Source organism: Argopecten irradians, chromosome 12, assembly GCF_041381155.1.
Source record: "Argopecten irradians isolate NY chromosome 12, Ai_NY, whole genome shotgun sequence".
NCBI lineage: Eukaryota > Metazoa > Mollusca > Bivalvia > Pectinida > Pectinidae > Argopecten > Argopecten irradians.
In genome coordinates this window covers 41,474,647-41,494,955 of record NC_091145.1, presented here as the reverse complement: position 1 = coordinate 41,494,955, position 20,309 = coordinate 41,474,647, and the positions used below count along the sequence as shown (strand labels likewise).

At 36.1% G+C, this 20,309-nt stretch overlaps 2 protein-coding genes across 3 annotated transcripts in view; both read right to left on the bottom strand.

Annotated features, from left to right (window-relative positions):
- LOC138305111 (U3 small nucleolar RNA-interacting protein 2-like) overlaps positions 1-2,411 on the bottom strand; it is a 30,188-nt gene extending 27,777 nt beyond the window's left edge. The window contains exons 1-3 of the mRNA XM_069245511.1: positions 2,301-2,411; positions 447-547; positions 198-316 (exon numbers count right to left, since the gene is read on the bottom strand). Of these exons, the coding sequence (XP_069101612.1) occupies positions 198-316; positions 447-547; positions 2,301-2,396 (316 nt within the window). The 5' untranslated portion in view covers positions 2,397-2,411. The remainder of the gene's footprint in view (positions 1-197; positions 317-446; positions 548-2,300) is intronic.
- A 10,485-nt stretch (positions 2,412-12,896) lies between these two features.
- On the bottom strand, positions 12,897-18,063 carry LOC138335871 (neuroligin-4, Y-linked-like). Of its 2 annotated transcripts, XM_069285040.1 has the most exons (3): positions 17,917-18,063; positions 16,176-17,718; positions 12,897-15,836 (listed from the first exon to the last, which is right to left on the bottom strand). In XM_069285040.1, exons 2-3 carry the CDS (start codon positions 17,696-17,698, stop codon positions 15,575-15,577), a joined length of 1,785 nt encoding a protein of 594 aa, XP_069141141.1. In that variant the 5' UTR covers positions 17,699-17,718; positions 17,917-18,063; the 3' UTR covers positions 12,897-15,574. The 2 variants fall into 2 exon arrangements, with proteins under 2 accessions (XP_069141141.1, XP_069141142.1); XM_069285041.1 differs by lacking the exon at positions 17,917-18,063 and having other exon boundaries at positions 16,176-17,889.
- Between the last annotated feature and the right edge of the window lie 2,246 nt (positions 18,064-20,309).

Here is a 20,309-nt window from a genome sequence, read left to right as displayed (position 1 = left end):
CTAATCAGATAAAGAAACACTCAAACATTTAACACTTTCTTAGCTTTGTGTTTGGTACATTTTAGCTGTGAAAGTGAAATTAAAGTATAAATATAGTGATGATCAATTAAAACATTGGAAAGAAATGTGATCTTGCTGTATAATCCTGTCACTTTAACTTCCTCTTATTTCCTTTATCTGCATTAAAGAAAATTTACCTTCAGCTTCTATTTGTGCTAGATACTGTTTTGCAAGGCGGAGTTTCTTTTCCTCTGCTGTTTCTTCATCCTCTGATGATGATTCATATTCAACCTTTTGCTTATTGTTTTCTGCGTCACTGAAATATAAATAGACTACATTATTTTTTGTTCTTACAAATTCAAGTTTTCACTGGAACTCACTTTTTAGGCATTGAGAAAATGAAGATATTTATTAAAATCAGTCAAATCACAAAATTATTTATTCACCTTCCAATATCAGAATCACTTTCAATTTCTTCATCTTCTCTCTTTGTCCTTTTGTTAAAACCTGCATCTTTGTTGTTCTGTATTTTCCTTTTGGATCCACCCTAAAATACAACACTTTACTTTTTAAAAATATAAAATCAAGGGAAATTAATTCTATCTACAGAAAACAATATAGCAACACTAATACAATGGAAAGTGACAAATAGATAGAACATACTTGATTACTTTGTACATGTTATCTATAATGTTTCAAAAGTGGCTCGTCGTACTAAACTTCTAAAATAGTTTGAATTGGAGTAACTCTTCTAAATATGGTATATTTAGTAACGTCAGCCATCCACCTCCGACACTGTAATAGTATTGTGTAAATTAAACAGAAAACCACTAACTTGTGTATCATACGCAAACTAGATTATTATACCCCAATTGGAGTATGGATTTGCTACTAAAAATAGCCTAAATCGCGGAAATCTCAACTTTTGTTATACTTTTCAAAAAATTGCATTAACACATGCCAAGATAAAGTGCAATTTACTAAAATTTGTGCAGTAGTATCGTTTGTTACTTAGGAACTTGATGCAACTTTTCTAAAAATATTGCATCTATTTTCAATACTTTCTGACATGCAAATGAATATAATGTTTGCATTTGTGTACTGTTTCATAATTAGATAAATACAATTTGTAAAAATGTTTGGGAAAAGTTCATTTTGATGCATTATATATTTTAAGTAATAAATCCATACTCCAATTGGGGTATAATAATCCAGTTTGCGTATAATAAGCAAGTTAGTTTAGTATAATTAGCAAGAAAACCCCCAACCTTGTAAATGTTTATTTTTCATTTCAGTCAATTTAAAGGGACAATTCAGTCTAGGAAAACATTAAGATTTGTACATATATCGAAAAAAACCAGTTCTAATGGAAATTAGATCAGTCGGTTTTCCTGTGGTATGCCTAAAAAGCTCATGGTGGTGACATGTGTGTAGATGTTCAAACTCGCTTGCTGTCCATCATTACACATTGTGGTCGAACTTCTTGTATGCCAAACCCTGTCCCTTGCTCGTAGAGTAATACATCTGTTGTCTAGAACTACTGAAATCGCTCCAACAGTAGTATGTTTACCTTATTAGGTGAATTGTCTTGTCTAAAAATCATTTTAACACCCTCTAAGTGGTTATGTAGTTTATTTGTTTAACGTGCGTGATTTTGCTCAGGTATGGGTACAGCTTCCATATTGTACCTGCTTAATCGTATTGATCAACGATTTGATATTTCAACAACATTAATTAAAATTCTAAACAATGTCATGGAATTTGTCAATGTTTTACGTTATATGTTTCATAAGAAGTGCAGAACAATACATTTATGCTATATTTTTGCTTCTTGGTTATGTAAAAGAATTAGCCTGAGTGAATTGTCCCTTTAACTGGTTGGGGACACTCCTGTATATGCAGGATAGTCCTGCATTTGAGTAACAGTCCTGTATAGCCATATAACTGATTGAAGACTCTATAGAGGTGATTTTGTTTGTGACTTTCACAAACATTTAGATAAATTTGTTTCCATTTGAGTAATAATGTGGAAAGTTGTTTTAGTGATGTTGTCATGTAAAAATTAGGATGCCCTTTATTGATAAACATGTTTAAAACAACTTTATCTCTTTTTATTTCACAAAATCCTGCATTTGTGTAACAAAATTATCCCTCATATGCAGGACTGTTACTCAAATGTAGGAGTGTCACGGTTAACCGAAAATAGGGTTAACTGAAAAATTCAACTGTACGGTTCGGTTCGGTACGATAATTCTTAGTTTCGGTTCGGTTCATTAAAAAAAATAACTGTCCTATAATACCTGTAATTTACGTGTATAAACTGTGCAGATTATTTCATTGAAAATACGGCGAAGCTGTTTGTCAGAATCCCGAGAAATACACCTGTTGACCGACATATATGTGTAACACGTGTGCAAGTTCAGTCATTCAGAAGATCGTTTTTTGCTGTCTGCCGACATTTTTTTGCACATACATAATATCTAAATGATATATTTCACTTATTGTTTGATATTTTATAACTGATTTTTTTATTGTATTTTTTTCGATAACAATCCCGCAGAATATCGGCAGCTAAATCAAGCCGCCATTGTGTTGCCGATTGTAAACAATCCCGTTTCCGTGAATTAAACCATTTTACGATTGAACATGCACCTGGTACGTAATAATGTTTATCTCTATTATAATTCCAATGCATAATACTTTTTAAACACTTTTTCTGAGATAAAACAGATGTATTGATTTGCGGTAAAACTTACGATTTTCACATGTCAATCATCACATAATAATGCGTCATGAAGGATACGAGAATAGTTTTGGTGACGAAATAATGTATCATAAAGGATACGAGTCTCTGTGACTGATTAATGTGTCAATAGTACTGAAAGAGTTAAAAAGATAAAAAATGTTCAATTATGTTTTTTAAAGATGTTTCACTGCTGACAGATCATAAATGATACTCAATATTTGAACAAAAATTGGTATTTAATCGTGTTATATGTCTAATTAAGACACAAAATGATATAAAATAATTAATGAATTTCTTTGCTGCATGCACTTTTTGAACTTCAATCTATATAGGATATAGTGCTGTGGATTATTTTTCATGACGCAATTAATTATGTTTTTAATTAGAAGTAAAATTTTGATACAAAAAAAAATTGTTGAAGTGATATACCATCTTTTAATCTAAAGCAAAACTTGTTTTTGATAGAAAATAGACTTAAAAAGTGTTCAATTAAGATTTGTCTGAACCGAACCGAAAAAATCGAAAACCGATAAAAAAAAGTTGAAACCGAACCGAGCTGAAAAAACATGAGCCGTGAAATCCCTACTCAAATGCAGGACTATCCTGCATATACGGGAATTGTCCCCAACCTGTTTAATGCACACATATAGCATGTCTCATCATGCTTCATATAACCAAAACAATGCCTCAGATTTAGCATCACGAGGTAATTTCAGCAGTTGAATCAAATCAACGTCCGATAATTACAAACCAGCTGACCAGCTTTCTCAACTGTGAAACCTGTCTCACAATCTGACTTCTTTCAATCAATATTTAGATATCGCTTTGTAAAAATATACAAAAGTTACAAATACATAATTTATTATTACCTTTGAAAATCGGCTTGCAGATGCCTTTCCACGTCCCGGTTTTATGAAGAACGGCATTTTACCTTATTTTTTACCTTCTAGTAAGAAAATCAGCTGAAAACCGTGCACATGTGCTTGATCTACGTCTTTACAACGCTTTGAACTTAGTGGGATATCGTTTCATTTGATTGATGCGTGTGAATGATGCAGTTTCTCTGTTTTTAAAAATAAAACCAACAACTTACGGATACTCCGGATTTCCATATAATTTTACAATATGTTTAAATTCAGTAATGACTGGAAAGGGAAGGTACATAATTCGCCGTTGATTCTTTTGAGAACAATCTATTCGTTACCGATGAATTTTAACCTGATGTAACTCGTTAGATGAGCACAGGAACACGATAATTATATAACTTTGACTTGCACCTAATATCATTCAGACGCTTAAATGTAGTCAGATCGGGAAAATGCAAAACCAAATAGTGGTTGAAATGACACTGATACGATGTATGGTACATATTGTAAGTTAAAATAACAATAAATATGTAAACTGTAATAGTCATCAAGCCCCTGTGCTAATTAAAGTTTCATCACTCACTGTAACCATTAAGACATGTTAAGAGAGCAGAGAGAATAGAGCCAGGAATAGGTACTGCATCATTAAATCGATGTAATTTACACATTTATCTATAATAAACGATGAACCGAATTGCCTCGGTATTCTAATATTCGTGTATGATGCACGTGATATCGCTTATTGATTTTGTGAATATCCTGATGTTTCTTCTGGTTATTGCGAAATTAATGTATGGATATTGGAAATATTAATTACCAACAAATATTAGTCTATAAATATCTTCTGTCGACAATCCGCCTTTATGAGGTAGAAAATAGCACAATAAAAGCCTATAAATGCTTTACTGATGAATATTTATTTTCATCCTAATAAGATATACTCCCTTCGATTTTTTTAAAACCATCGCCGAATTCCTCCATTCCTGTGCGTTTGTTGTTCATATGACAAACTGCTGATAGGACGTTGTAGCTTCTGCACGCATTGCATAATCGTAAAAGGCGACTAAATTTGGGATATTAACGTTTCTCTTCCAAACTGACTCTCTTATAGACTTCCAAACGCTCCCTTGACACCACCACACGTGAGGAAGACTCGGTATAATGTGTCTGGGTGGAATGTTTTTTGTCTTTCACGAGAGAGCGCTCAGCATGAAGGCAGTGGGTCGAATGGATTGCACGTTGTAAGTACTCAATGGGCCAGAAAAAAACGTTGTTACAACGTTGAAACGAGTTTGCAGAATTATTTTGTTACAAAGTTGAAAAGTTATTGAAAATGAAATTTAATATGATATCATTATTTATACGACGTTGTTACGTTCAGCGTTAATCTAACCTCCATGCGACCGGACCTTAGCAAGCTTCAGTAAGATAGTGCTATAAAAAGGCAAACGTCCCTAAGTCAATACACGATTTGGTTTTGAGTATTAGCACATCCCACTTATAGAGATGTCTAACTTATAGCAAGCCTCCACAAAGCAAGCCTATGTTAAGGGTGATAGGGTACTCTAGGTATTGTAGGGTACTGTAGGTACTGTAGGTACTGTAGGGTACTGTAGGGTACTGTAGGGTACTGTAGGGTACTGTAGGGTACTGTAGGTACTGTAGGGTACTGTAGGGTACTGTAGGTACTGTAGGTACTGTAGGGTACTGTAGGTACTGTAGGTACTGTAGGGTACTGTAGGGTACTGTAGGTACTGTAGGGTACTGTAGGGTACTGTAGGTACTGTAGGGTACTGTAGGTACTGTAGGGTACTGTAGGTACTGTAGGGTACTGTAGGTACTGTAGGTACTGTAGGGTACTGTAGGGTACTGTAGGTACCGTAGGGTACTGTAGGTACTGTAGGGTACTGTAGGTTCTGTAGGGTACTGTAGGTACTGTAGGGTACTGTAGGTACTGTAGGGTACTGTAGGGTACTGTAGGTACTGTAGGGTACTGTAGGGTACTGTAGGTACTGTAGGGTACTGTAGGTACTGTAGGGTACTGTAGGGTACTGTAGGTACTGTAGGGTACTGTAGGTACTGTAGGGTACTGTAGGTACTGTAGGTACTGTAGGGTACTGTAGGTACTGTAGGTACTGTAGGGTACTGTAGGTACTGTAGGGTACTGTAGGTACTGTAGGGTACTGTAGGTACTGTAGGGTACTGTAGGGTACTGTAGGGTACTGTAGGGTACTGGGTACTGTAGGTACTGTAGGTACTGTAGGTACTGTAGGTACTGTAGGTACTGTAGGTACTGTAGGTACTGTAGGTACTGTAGGGTAGGTACTGTAGGTACTGTAGGTACTGTAGGTACTGTAGGTACTGTAGGTACTGTAAGGTACTGTAGGTACTGTAGGTACTGTAGGGTACTGTAGGGTACTGTAGGTACTGTAGGTACTGTAGGTACTGTAGGTACTGTAGTACTGTAGGTACTGTAGGGTACTGTAGGTACTGTAGGTACTGTAGGGTACTGTAGGTACTGTAGGGTACTGTAGTAGGGTACTGTAGGTACTGTAGGGTACTGTAGGGTACTGTAGGGTACTGTAGGGTAGGTACTGTAGGGTACTGTAGGTACTGTAGGGTACTGTAGGTACTGTAGGGTACTGTAGGTACTGTAGGGTACTGTAGGTACTGTAGGGTACTGTAGGTACTGTAGGGTACTGTAGGTACTGTAGGTACTGTAGGGTACTGTAGGGTACTGTAGGTACTGTAGGGTACTGTAGGTACTGTAGGGTACTGTAGGTACTGTAGGGTACTGTAGGTACTGTAGGGTACTGTAGGGTACTGTAGGTACTGTAGGGTACTGTAGGTACTGTAGGTACTGTAGGTACTGTAGGTACTGTAGGTACTGTAGGTACTGTAGGTACTGTAGTACTGTAGGGTACTGTAGGTACTGTAGGGTACTGTAGGTACTGTAGGTACTGTAGGTACTGTAGGTACTGTAGGGTACTGTAGGGTACTGTAGGTACTGTAGGTACTGTAGGTACTGTAGGGTACTGTAGGTACTGTAGGGTACTGTAGGGTACTGTAGGTACTGTAGGGTACTGTAGGGTACTGTAGGGTACTGTAGGTACTGTAGGGTACTGTAGGGTACTGTAGGGTACTGTAGGTACTGTAGGTACTGTAGGTAGTTCACTTGTAGGGTACTGTAGGGTACTGTAGGGTACTGTAGGTACAGGTTACTGATAGGGTACTGTAGGGTACTGTAGGTACTGTAGGGTACTGAGTACTGTAGGTACTGTAGGGTACTGTACGGTACTGTAGGTACTGTAGGTACTGTAGGTACTGTAGGTATCACTGATAGGGTACTGTAGGTACTGTAGGTATGTAGGTTACTGTAGGGTACTGTAGGGTACTGTAGGGTACTGTAGGTACGTAGGTACTGTAGGTACTGTACTGTAGTACTGTAGGTACTGTAGGGTACTGTAGGGTACTGTAGGTACTGTAGGGTACTGTAGGTACTGTAGGGTACTGTAGGTACTGTAGGGTACTGTAGGGTACTGTAGGGTACTGTAGGTACTGTAGGGTACTGTAGGGTACTGTAGGTACTGTAGGTACTGTAGGTAAGTTCACTTGATAGGGTACTGTAGGTAAGTTCACTTGATAGGGTACTGTAGGTACTGTAGGGTACTGTAGGTAAGTTCACTTGATAGGGTACTGTAGGTAAGTTCACTTTTTTATGCATGTCTTTTCATAAACTACGATGTTGTCACCCATTGCATTTCCATCATATCCCCAACCCCTTTATAGCGATATTCCATACCAAGAATTTGTAATTGGCTAAATGGCCGTAAAAAATATGGTAAGCATATGACCAATAGTTGGTATAGTTTAATGCATGAACGTCAATTTAACAATGTTTGACTGTTTTTGACCAGCAGTCCTCAGAGGGTTTTCAATAGCAGCAAAATTACGTCAAAAGAAATCAATTTTTAAAAATTGATGTAAATGAGAATTTTTTTGAAGATTGATATTGCATAAACACAAGTATAGTTAGGTATTTATTATTTGATGTTTGATAGCTGTATATTTCATATATAAATAACTCCCTATTGTAATACAGGTATTCGGTTACCTTTAGGAAAGTCATCCATTCAATCAATAAAAAAATCGCAAAAAAATCCATAATATATGTGTTTCTTACTTCAAGAAGTCATTTTTTTTTATTAAATCAGAAGATTGAAGCTGGTCGTGTAATGAATATGCATGTCTACAAATACGGTAATGCTGTTTGGCCAATATCTTCTATGAGCAGAGAATGACGACCGGAAATAGGTACTGTATTTGCAGTGTGATGCACGTGATATCGCTTATTGAAGACGTTCATTACCGTCAACAAACTGTTTACTGAATTAGGAAGTAGTCTAGAGAATAACAATAAAAGCCTGAATTTCTTATAAACGTTTATTTTCATCCCAATGAATGAGAAAGGTCGGCATTATAAAGTTTGCGTATAAGATATGTATATATAGACTTTTTCCCCTTCGAATTGCCGGAGACCACCCCAATTCCGTCCCTTCTGTGAGTTTAAGATGACTACCCTGGTGTTAGTTTTTAGTTAGGGCATTGTACCTGGCTGCTGTACCCGTTGCTTGGTCGTAAAAGGCGACTACATTTAGTATCTTATCTTTTCTCTGACTCTCTTCCTAACGTCTCCCATGATACTGCTCCACTTTTGGCGGTTCGTTGGGCGCTAGTCCATGTGAGGAAGATTCTGGATTCTGTCTCCTGGCCGCGAAATACTTTGGTTTATAAAAGTGATAGTTTCTGCTCCTGCATAGCGTTCAGCATAAATGGAAGTGGGACGACTGGTTCCGCGCCCGTTGTCCATATAATTTGAGTGGAGTGTTCCTGTTTTGCCTCTGGCGGAGTGCTTTAGTGAGATAGCAAAATACAGAGGCACACCACCAATATACTGTAGTCTCCCAATACACGCACGTATTGTACACGCTGTGATCGTAAAAGGCGACAAAGATAATTTCTTATCTTTCCTTCCAAACACCCCCCTTGACACCACTTCACTTTGGCCATCAGTTGAGCACTCGCCCCCACGAGGAAGGCTCTGGGTCCTGTCACCTGGCCGAGACTCACTTAAAAAGTCTCAATCGCAACATCTCCGAGTTTCTGACAGTCTTCGGATATATATATTTCCGTAGATTGCCGGAAATTTCTTAGAGATGTTGCAAATCATGCATTTTATTCTTCTTTACAATCATATCTGAATATATAAGTAGTCTGTCTATGCCACACTGCACTGAATCTGTGCAGTGCTTTTGTGCAGTGCCTGCCTTGTATACTGCACACTGTATTTGTACCGATGGGCTGTAGAGCATAACGTCATGATTGGTATAAACACACCTCACTGACACAGAAAGTCTTACGAGTTAGTACTAAATTGATACGGCACCGCCTAATGGAACGCCATAATGGCGGCACCCATACGTAGGATACACTTCGAATATAAGAACCAAGTACTTTCGGTGATAAATACTTTTGGCATACATTGAAATAATTAATCCATGTAATTTCATCGGATATAATTACTTTCTGTCTTTGTTTTCAACAAACATATAAAATCTCGAGTCCGCCAATAGATGTTTTTGGCTAAATACTGGTTACAACCCATGCGAAACTCTTTGACTAGTTGAGATTTATAGGATTTACCACAATTTACCCTTATTGGGCCACATGTATTCAAAAATGTACTTTATAAATAAATGGCTCCTTATGAGAAATAGGGTATTCGGGACCATTAGGAAAGCCTTTCAATTAAAGATGCTCCACCGCCAACAGAACATAAATGATATTCATTATTTGAACAATAATTGGTGTATTACCGTGTATATATATGTTGAATTAACACAAAAAATAATATAAAATAATTAGTTTTGCCGTTGGTGCATGCGCAATCAGTACTTTATTCCATATAGGATATAGTGCAACGGATTTTTTTCGGGATGCAATTAATTATTTTTCATACTTTTAACTTGAAGTAAAATTAAAAGCTCAAACTTTTCAATGTTGGTAATGGTGTAAAGTAAGTAAATTTTGTAACTGAAGAAAAATACTAAATCGTCTTCTCCTGTTTTTGATAGTGTAAAAATACCATTTGTCGGCGGTGGAGCATCTTTAATCAATTGTTTCTTGTACAACACGTTTTAGTTCTCGTCTGAATGTTTACATTATCCTGCACATTCAAAACAAAATTACACAGTAAACGTTATCTTTCTTCAAGAAAACGATTTTTGATATGAAATTGGAAACTTGAAGCTGGCCGTCCAAACAAACATTATACATGTCTACGAAATACTTAACTACCCAAGAGTGTTCATAGAGAGTATCGTACTGAATACCATTCGCTTACAAAGCTGCTTTGAAGAAGAATTCGCATAACTTTCTAAATAATCTGGTGTTGCTTCGGGTTGTGCGGCTGAATGGTAGTCCATTAATGTACTTACTAAGAACATGTGTCAAGTACAAGTACTTTGTTTATATTTGTTTATAGATTTCAGATTTCAGATTTTATTAATACACTCTGGGCACACCTCTGTGTGCCACAAGAGGTCAATTTATACAAAACATACATGACAGACAGGGTAACTAATAGTACAGTGTGAACATAATACAGTCAAGCGTACATATCCGTGTATGAAATATTTTACGTACATTGGAGAGTACAATGAATGGTCATCGTTAGTTATGTATGATTGTAGTATAAACAACGACCATAGCAATATTTTAATGTTATAATGGTATATGCTTAATACTTCATATCATTGACCTTTAGCGTAGCCATAGCAGTATAATACAATTGCATAACCACCAAATATATTTCAATTTTACTTAAGTTCATACTTTTAGCTTTATTAGAAGTTGAGCGCTTAATACTGTGTACAGAGTATAAATAGATTGAACATATACATGTAGTAGTTATACAATTGTATATTCAATGCTATATCATATAACATATATAATCAGCTATATCACAACATAATAAGAAGTAATAACATACCAGTAATATAAATGCAGGTGTATGTAACAAGTACACTGTACTTTTTGATCAATCTAAAATACATAACTGTTCTATTTGTTTAAGAAAATAACTCACTCTCGTTAATAGAGTTCGATTACAGATTTCAAACATGCCTCCCATTTTTAATAAACTTGGATTTGTATAATAGTATTGTGGAATATATTTATGCCTGATATAAGTTACACTTGCATTACTACATTGAAATAAGTAGTGCTATTCATCTCCAATACCGTTATTACATACTAAACAAATACGGTTATCACGTGGTATTCCAGCCCATCTACCAGTTTCAATAGGAAATTTTAAATTCGAGGTTCTAAATTTACTAATAATTAACACGTTCTTTGAAATCAAGCTTTACTAAATATGATTCAAGTTTAAACTGCTTTTTAAAGGTTGAGTAGAATTGTCCGCGAGACGATGTTTCAAGAATAGAAAACCAACATTTTGAATATATTGATCACATAAACGTCGTTTTAGCAAGTTTTTAAACAAAGCTCTATTCATCGTACATGTATTTTGAAATGCCCATATATTGTTAAAACATGTGTCATTAAGGAGTGATTTTATATGCCCAAGCCACTTAAATTCTGTAGTATCGTTTTCTTGCATTCTTAGTGTAAGGCGGTAAAATACATTGGAGAGTTTATCTCCCCCTGTAATTAATTTGTGCTAAAACATTAACATCCGTACCTTGATTTCAATTTCTGAAGGAAATTTACCAAGTTCTCCATAAACCATAAAATTAGGAGTACTGTTTCGAACATGAAGATTTTTTTTTTACAAAATTGCAAATGAATTTTCTCAATAATGCTTACATTTTCAAATCCCCAGATTTCACAGGCATACAACAAAATAGGAGATACAAGTCTATTGACAATGGGATGTTTCTAATTTTAGTATACAATGCATACAGTGCTTTCTTTGCCTGGTCAGCTAACTTTTTCTTTGTTTTAGCAAATGAGCCGTTCTAATTGAACAATATACCAAGATAAGGATAAGAATCTTCACGAGTTATCTGATCATTAAATAATTTGAAATTATATTGCCGTCTCCTTTTGCGTTTTTCAAAAATAACTATTTTTGTCTTTTGTGTATTAACAGTTAGTTTCCATTCGTCACAATAACTTTGAAAGCAATCAAGTTCACATCGTAGACCTGATTCTGACATCAGCACAGTATCATCTGCATATAAAATGACAAATAATTTAACAAACATACCAAGATTATTTTCACATAAACTATCAATTTCTCTCAAATATGACACATTGTTTTGGTGAAGATATTCTTCGAGATCATTAAGAAAAATAGAAAATAAAAACGGTGAGAGATTTTCGCCTTGTTTAACCCTAACATTACATATAAAAAAATCTGACATTTCATTTGTTCGTATAAATTATATATAACTTTTAAAAATTTTCCTATAATAGAGAAAGACTGCATTTTTTTCCATAATCCAATTCGCCACACTGTATCAAAGGCTTTTTTAACATCAATAAATGTACAATATAGTTTTTTGTTTGTAGAGAAATAGATACAGATAAGAGTATGTAATATAAAGATATTTTCTGCTGTTGAGTACCCTTTTCTAAACCCGGCTTGTGCTTGTGATATAAGATTGATTTCATCTGCTAATTTAGTGAGTCTATTGTTTATGATGGAAGTGAATAACTTGCCTAGGCACGAGACTAGAGTAATAGCTCTGTAATTATCAGGATTGTGTTTGTCACCTTTGTTTTTATATATAGGCTTAATTATGCCAATAGTCCAATCTGTTGGAACTAGACCTGTGTTAAGTATAATGTTAAAATTTTTCGAATATACTGCAAGAAATGTGTGTAAAGTATGTTTCATATATTCATTGACAATACCATCAATACCACCGGCTTTATTATTTTTTAATTTATTTACAGCTTCTTTAATCTCATCGTCGCTTATGTCTTCGTTCAGAATTGGATATGTATTATCGGTTACTTCGTCAATTAGGAACTCTTTATTTTCTTCAAACTCGTTATTGTTAAGTGTTTTAACTAAAAGTGCTTGTGCTTGTGATATAAGATTGATTTCATCTGCTAATTTAGTGAGTCTATTGTTTATGATGGAAGTGAATAACTTGCCTAGGCACGAGACTAGATAGAGTAATAGCTCTGTAATTATCAGGATTGTGTTTGTCACCTTTGTTTTTATATATAGGCTTAATTATGCCAATAGTCCAATCTGTTGGAACTAGACCTGTGTTAAGTATAATGTTAAAATTTTTTCGAATATACTGCAAGAAATGTGTGTAAAGTATGTTTCATATATTCATTGACAATACCATCAATACCACCGGCTTTATTATTTTTTAATTTATTTACAGCTTCTTTAATCTCATCGTCGCTTATGTCTTCGTTCAGAATTGGATATGTATTATCGGTTACTTCGTCAATTAGGAACTCTTTATTTTCTTCAAACTCGTTATTGTTAAGTGTTTTAAAGTATTCAAAGAGTTCCTGTATAGTTATATAGCTTTGTTAACCTTTTCATTACCTGATAACTTATGTAAAATATTCCAAAGATATTTTGGGTCATGTTTTGTAGAGTTTCGTATTTTCTGTTCCATACAGTTTAAGTACTTTTTGTAACTTTTATGTATTTCTTTTTTATATTGTCTACTTTTTTTCTTCAGTTTTTTTTTAAGTTGATTTCATTTTTTATCCGACAATATTCCTTTTTTGCTGCATGGAATTCTTTCCTTAATTTATCACACTGTGTATTGTACCATGGTTTACTGGTCTGTTTATTACCTTTAGCACGGTAATGTTTTTTACCAAATAATTTTGAAGCTGACGTTGTGAAAATATTGCTTATGTTGTGTATGACATTATCTATTTCATTTCGCGAAATGTGGTCTGTAGGTTTATTACCTATAAGATCTAATGCGTTATTTAGTAGATCCATATTATCGTTTTGCTCGTTTACAATATACTCAATAAAATCATCTTTTAAATCACTTTTCCACTTTATATACCCATTATTGTCCGTGTTCATATTAGGACATTCTTGAACTTGGCAATGTGTGGGAGTTCCAAAAATACTGAACTCAATACTGCAATGTACGTCCGAAAACAAAGGATCAAAGTCATAAACTTCAAACTCATTAATACAATTGAATAATTCAGATGACACAATAAGATAATCTATTAATGTTGAATTATTACATGTGGTTTTCCCTATGAATTGGTAATTTCCAATTCTACCATTAGCAATGTACATGTTATTTTGCTTACAAAACTCAACTAATTTGTTTCCATAATTGTTAATTCTAGAAGTACATTTACTGTATCTCGTAAGAGGTATGTTCATTCCATTTATTTTTGAAAATCATGTAATACATTGAATAAATGCTCTTTTTCACCAATATTTAACACATCAAAAAGGCTATCGTCAGGCTCAATATAATCTTGTCTTGACTGAGTCTTAGCATTGAAATCTCCAATAAGTGATACTTGCGTATTGCTATTACAAAATCTAATCATTTCTTGCTCTATTTCTGAAAAGGCGTCAATAGTTGAGTATCTAGAAGTTTCAGGTGGGATATAGACATTACCGAGTAATATTTCATAGTCAAGATTTAACAGGGATTTCGATATTATTAACCATTGTACATATTCGGAATTACTGGATTTAAAGTGTAGTAAATGTTCAATATTTTTCTTGTATACAATAACGATACCATCCGATCGTCTTTTACATTTAGATTGGTGTTTTGCATAGTATGTGTAACCTTTCGGCAAGTTTAAAACATCAAATTCATCAGTTTTACTTTCTAAAAAAAACAAGAATATCACACGATTTAATTAATTGATTGAATTCCGTTAATTTTAACTTTGACTTTAGTCCGCAAACATTCAGAAATGTTACCTTTAGTGTAGGTTTTATTAGTTCGTTACGATTAGGGATACCTCTTGTATCGCATCCCTAAGTGTGGTTCTGTTGGTTGCCTGACCTGGAAGGGTACATATCACCAAGAGGATGAACATTACCAGGGAAACCATGTTATTTGTTGGGTTGACTGTGTTGAGATCGGGCGCCAAGATGCTGCTGGAATCCTCGAGATGGTGGGGGAGGGGGTGCACGAAGATCTTGAGGCTGTCGAAATCCAGGTAGTGGAAGGAGCTGTGGTAATGGTTGTAGCTGATTATTTATATATAATCGGTCCTCCTTCAGACGTGCAGACTGACCTCGCCTTTTGGCTTCCTTGAAGATTGGATAAAGAACTTCTCTCCGTTCTTTGATTTCTGGGGAAATTGTTCATACACGGGGAATTGTTTTTTATCAGCCAGTTTATCAGGAACAGCATGCACTAGTTGCAAGACTTTTGATGTAATCTGGACTTCACATAAACAATGAACAATTCCAGTTTCGTATTTAAGTTAAACACAAACACCAATAAAACCAAACTCAATTTGTTAACGAAGATATCAATGTAATCAGAACACAATGGGGCTATGTCTGTTTATTTAAGTAATGGGAATCATGACTCCAGAGGTTTATATCTCTTTTTTAACTAATAAAAGATGGAAACACTTTAAGATACTTAATTTTGTAAATCGTGTGGCACTTTTTGATAAATACAGCATCTGTGAGAAAGGGTGAATGAATGTTACGTATACATTTCTTTTTCTCTCAATAATCTCTGTTTTTATTCAGAAATTTACACTTGTAGATTTTTTTAATGCATACTAATTCTTTTAATATGTATGCCTTTTTTTGCAATACCAGAGACACTTGTTTATTGTTTGTGACAAATATGGAGAATAAAAGAATTGAACGGGAAAAAACCTGTAAAGCCAAGAAGTTTCTACATTCACACCATATTATAGAATGACAAACATCAACGTCAGTGTTCTAATTATACATTGCCCACATTGTCGCCATTAAACATGTTAGCGAGAGAGACGAGAGAGGGAATGCTGACGGAGCCATGGAGACTTCGTCCTCAATGGTTCTGTTAAGTGCTGGAACAGTTTCCAGCCAAAAGTTCGCCATGGTGCTGCGGAGATGCTCTTTTACTGTTAGGTTGAGGTCAAAATCCATGTACTGTTGTTGTTGGTCGAATTGTGGCCAAAGTGGTAGCTCAGATATTGTAGGATTGCGGCCATTGGGATCACTGTAAAATATAGAATTTAGGTACAAAGGAGAAACCAAAACATTGTCATATATTCTTCTGTAATACTCTATTGTGATATAATCCTCTAAACAACAGTATGTGAAGGTACTAGTACCCAAACTTACTACTGAATTCTGTGAGACCCTGTAATGTACCAGTATCATGAAGGAATATTGAAGTGAACGCCATCTCTGTTTTGACCAAAACAATCAGATCTCTTTGACTGACAAAGATCTTTCAGCTCCGGTTCTGCTTGCCAATATGAATAAAAGTATAGCATCTGCTCTTTTCCTACTTATCAACTGTTAGTTTGTAAAAATGAAATTAATAAGTACTTACCCATATTTGGCAAAGTTTGTTAAATAAGTCATGACGGATTCACTCATCGTCCTCTCTGACCTTGAAAAGTTATAAGCTGGCATTCCAAATATATACACAAGTTCGTCGCCGTGATATGCCCCTTTCAACCATGAGGGCAGGTTTGGAGTTGTTACAAACGAAGACTTGTGCGATAAAATGAACTGGAAAGAACTTGAACTTCCCGAAGTATGAACTTTTAAAGTTTGTACTGCCCGGCTGTCATACATCATATCGCCAAACACGTGCACCAGACGGCGAGCTTGGTCGGCCAATGTTCCATTTGAAGTGTAACTCAAGCAAATGGCTTCAGATACGTTTACATTAGATCCAAAATAATCACGTGCAAGTGCAGGCGCAATTGAACCACAGAGCGCGCTTGTTGGAGCGCCTTCTGAGAGTGTAAAATTGTATTTTGTTTGAATGACCTTCAAATATGACCTAATCAAACCGCCGTCTGCACTGTTTGTCCCCGCCATGTAATCTGACGCCAAGAATCGTTGACATCCGACCGATTCCCCATCGTATAAAATGGCTTGAGGAGTATCCATCAATATTTCCCCATCTATTACAGGCGCTGGCCGCATTATAAACTGAGGTCTGGAAGAGTCTTCCAACACAATCTCATTCTGTTTGTTTAGCACCTCATCCGCTGTTTTATTTCTCATACAATCAAGAACATCTTTATCAATGGACTCGTCTCTCGATGAGAAACAGCCCAGTTTATTCGCTAATCTTGCCGCCTCGTCTTTAGCATTGTGTGTTATAGCCCTCGGACTCAGTCCGAATCCACTCATTGGAATAGCTCTTCGAAACAGATCCTTGGTTTCTGCTGACAATAGAAGTAAGCCGATACTATACCCACCAGCGGAGTGACCGAACACGGTCACCTTTTCGGGATTTCCTCCAAATGCCCGGATGTTCTCTTGAACCCATCGCAATGCATAGATCTGATCCCACAGTCCGTAATTACCTATGGCCGTCTGATCTTCCGTGCTGAGGAAGCCGAGGAAGCCAAGGCGATAGTTAGTTAAAACAACAATTACATTGCCGTGTTGTGCCAGGAACGATCCGTCGTACAATGACGCAGTTTTTGTTTTGTATCCTCCGCCGTGTATATAAACCATTACCGATAGGTTAGCGTTGCTATCTACTTTCCGGGGCACGTAAACGTTCAGATACAGGCAGTCTTCCGAAACATGGCTGTTTTCCAAAATACCCTTGTACCGTTTTGAGAGTGGTTGCATACAGGGCGGTCCGTGGTGGAAGGCGTTGAGAGTTCCATTCCAAGATTCGGGCCGTTGCGGTTTCTGGAATCGCAAGCTTCGCACTGGTGGTTTTGCAAATGGCAATTTTAGAAATTGATAAAATGTGTCATTGTTTACAGTCACTGGTTTCCCTTGGACAGCGCCGTATGTAGTATTGACAAGGCCGTCGTTTGTTGATGCGGCCAATACTGTAGTCATGGTAACACAGAATACCCATATACTCAGTAGACTGTCCATCCTTGAGACTCAACCGTGAACTATCAAATACAAATATAACTATTTTTAAACGAGACAACATTTTGATAACTGAATTACATATTTATCTGCAGCGGTCCCATTACATTTGACATTAGCGGTAACTCTGATGTTTTGATGACTTTGTTTGGTAGTGCAAGGTAACTACATGTATTGAATAACGACAGTCTGAGTCTATTACACACAAACAACTTACTTACCTTCGTCACATAACCTCGTACAACTTCGTATCGAGGAAGTCACAAAATGCAGGTTATGGTAAATCCCTGCTGATAGTGTGCCCCGGATTATCTCTGCATAGTATATCTCCATATAAAACACCTTATCGTGTCTGACACGGGGAGGTACATATAGAAATGTTTGATACGATTATAGTGATGTAGAAATGTGTGTGTGGAGAGATGCTATGGGTACATGATAAAGTAGTGAACAACCACCAGCCCCTTACTTCACTTGGTGTGTGGACTTGTTGCCAGCTGTTATAATCTCGGTCAGTTGGCAATCATACTGGCGTCTCGTAAGTACCATGGTTTGTAAGACAGATCTGTCGGGTCAAGTCACGCCACACAACAGCCTTGCTTGTTTGAAAAGAAGACTGGAGCTAGTACGACATGGTACAATTGTGTTCAGAAATTTCAAACTGGAATCGCACGAGATTCACTGGCCTTCCACAGTCAATGCATTTAACAACAGTGATAATCAATCCTTAAATGAAATACAATAAAAGCTTCATAGAAGGTGTTGATGTGTTGTTAAAATATTACCAAGACATTAAAAAAACACCATATTAAACCTAAATAGCACCACAAAGTCGAAATGAAACGGAATACGGTTTATTATAAATTATTTAAAGGCCCACTACCTTTTCGAAACAAAAAAACCCAACAAATTTCTTAAAAACGTTAATAACGTAAGAAAATATAAATCGATGGCCTAAGATGAGGTTACAATACCAAACAAACTCCAGATTTTCTCCAAACTCTATGTAAGAGTGAAGATTCCTTTCTCTGTTTGGCCGTCTGACACAGTGATAGTCAACTACTTAGGACGACGGCGGGAAACATAATACGACCCGCGTTATGAAAATTAACATTTGACTTATTTAAATCTAATTGTTTAGAAGGTGATAACAGGTATAGTATCAACGGTAGGCCAATAACTTTTGCGACTCTACAAAATTATCAATCTCGTTTTACATTCAAATTAAAAAAAGCCATTTCGGAAAGGTAGTGGGCCTTAAACTACTTGATACAGTTTGGTGGATAGATGCACAGTCAACGGTACTAACATTGAACTGCTCAATAGCAAATAAACTCGAACCACATGGACTCGGGTCAGTGGTACCATGAAAAGATTGTGATAACACCATGGTAACACTAGGATATCACTATGGTAACAGTATGGTAATACTATGGTAACACTAGGGTAACACTAGGATACCACTAGGATAACACAATGGTAACAATAGGATATCACTATGGTAACAGTATGGTAATACTATGATAAAACTATGGTAACAGTATGGTAACACTATGGTAATACTAGGGTAACACTATGGTAACACTGTGGTAGCACTAGGATATCACTGTGGTAGCACTAGGATATCACTATGGTAACACTAGGTTAACACTATGGTAACACTAGGACAACACTATGGTAAAACTATGGTAGCACTAAAATAACAATTTGGTAACACTAGGATATCACTATGGTAACCCTAGGATATCACTATGGTAACACTACGGTAACACTATGGTAACACTAGGATAACACTATGGTAACACTACGGTAACACTATGGTAACACTAGGATAACACTATGGTAACACTAGGATAACAATATGGTAACACTAGGGTAACACTATGGTAACACTAGGATAACACTAGGATACCACTATGGTAACACTAGAATAACACTATGATAACATTATGGTAACACTATGGTAACACTAGAATAACACTATGGTAACACTAGGGTAATACTAGGATATCACTATGGTAACACTAGGGTAACACTAGGGTAACACTAGGATAACACTATGGTAACACTAGGGTAACACTAGGATAACACTATGGTAACACTAGTGTTGCTCGCTCGGCCTCTTGGTCGAGACAAACAAACTTTTTGTGGATCTCTTGACCCCAGCTGTTAAACAACTCAGAACACACAAATAAGAGAAATATAAATTTACAACATTTATTCACAAACAAGAGCAACAAATGGACAATGAGGAAATTACCCCTACTGCCTCACTTAATAGGCTTTCCCCTTGAAATCTACATATAGTAGTAAGGCACAGTCATAGTGAAGGTGCAAGGCAAGTCCTTAGAAGGTGCACTGTGAAGGTGCTACCAGACCGTGAAGGTGCTACCTTTACTGAAGGTGCTACAGTGAAGGTGCTACCAAGCACAGAAAGGTGCCACAATGTCGACTAAGGTGCATTATCGGCCTTAAATCAATATAATATTACCACAATGGCTTAATAAATAGATATAAAAGTATCTTTTTTTTACTATTCAGTCATCATATATAAACGCAATCGTACACATCTTCTGAAGGTGGCGGTATGTCGGCACAGCAAACAGAATGTGCT

What these genes read in the sequence shown, in the direction of transcription:
- LOC138335871 (XM_069285040.1), bottom strand. Translation starts at nt 17,698, where the DNA reads ATGGACAGTCTACTGAGTATATGGGTATTCTGTGTTACCATGACTACA. An exon ending in ACAAACTTTGCCAAATATGG is followed by an intron (nt 15,837 to 16,175) that starts GTAAGTACTTAT and finishes TATATTTTACAG; the next exon opens with TGATCCCAATGGCCGCAATC.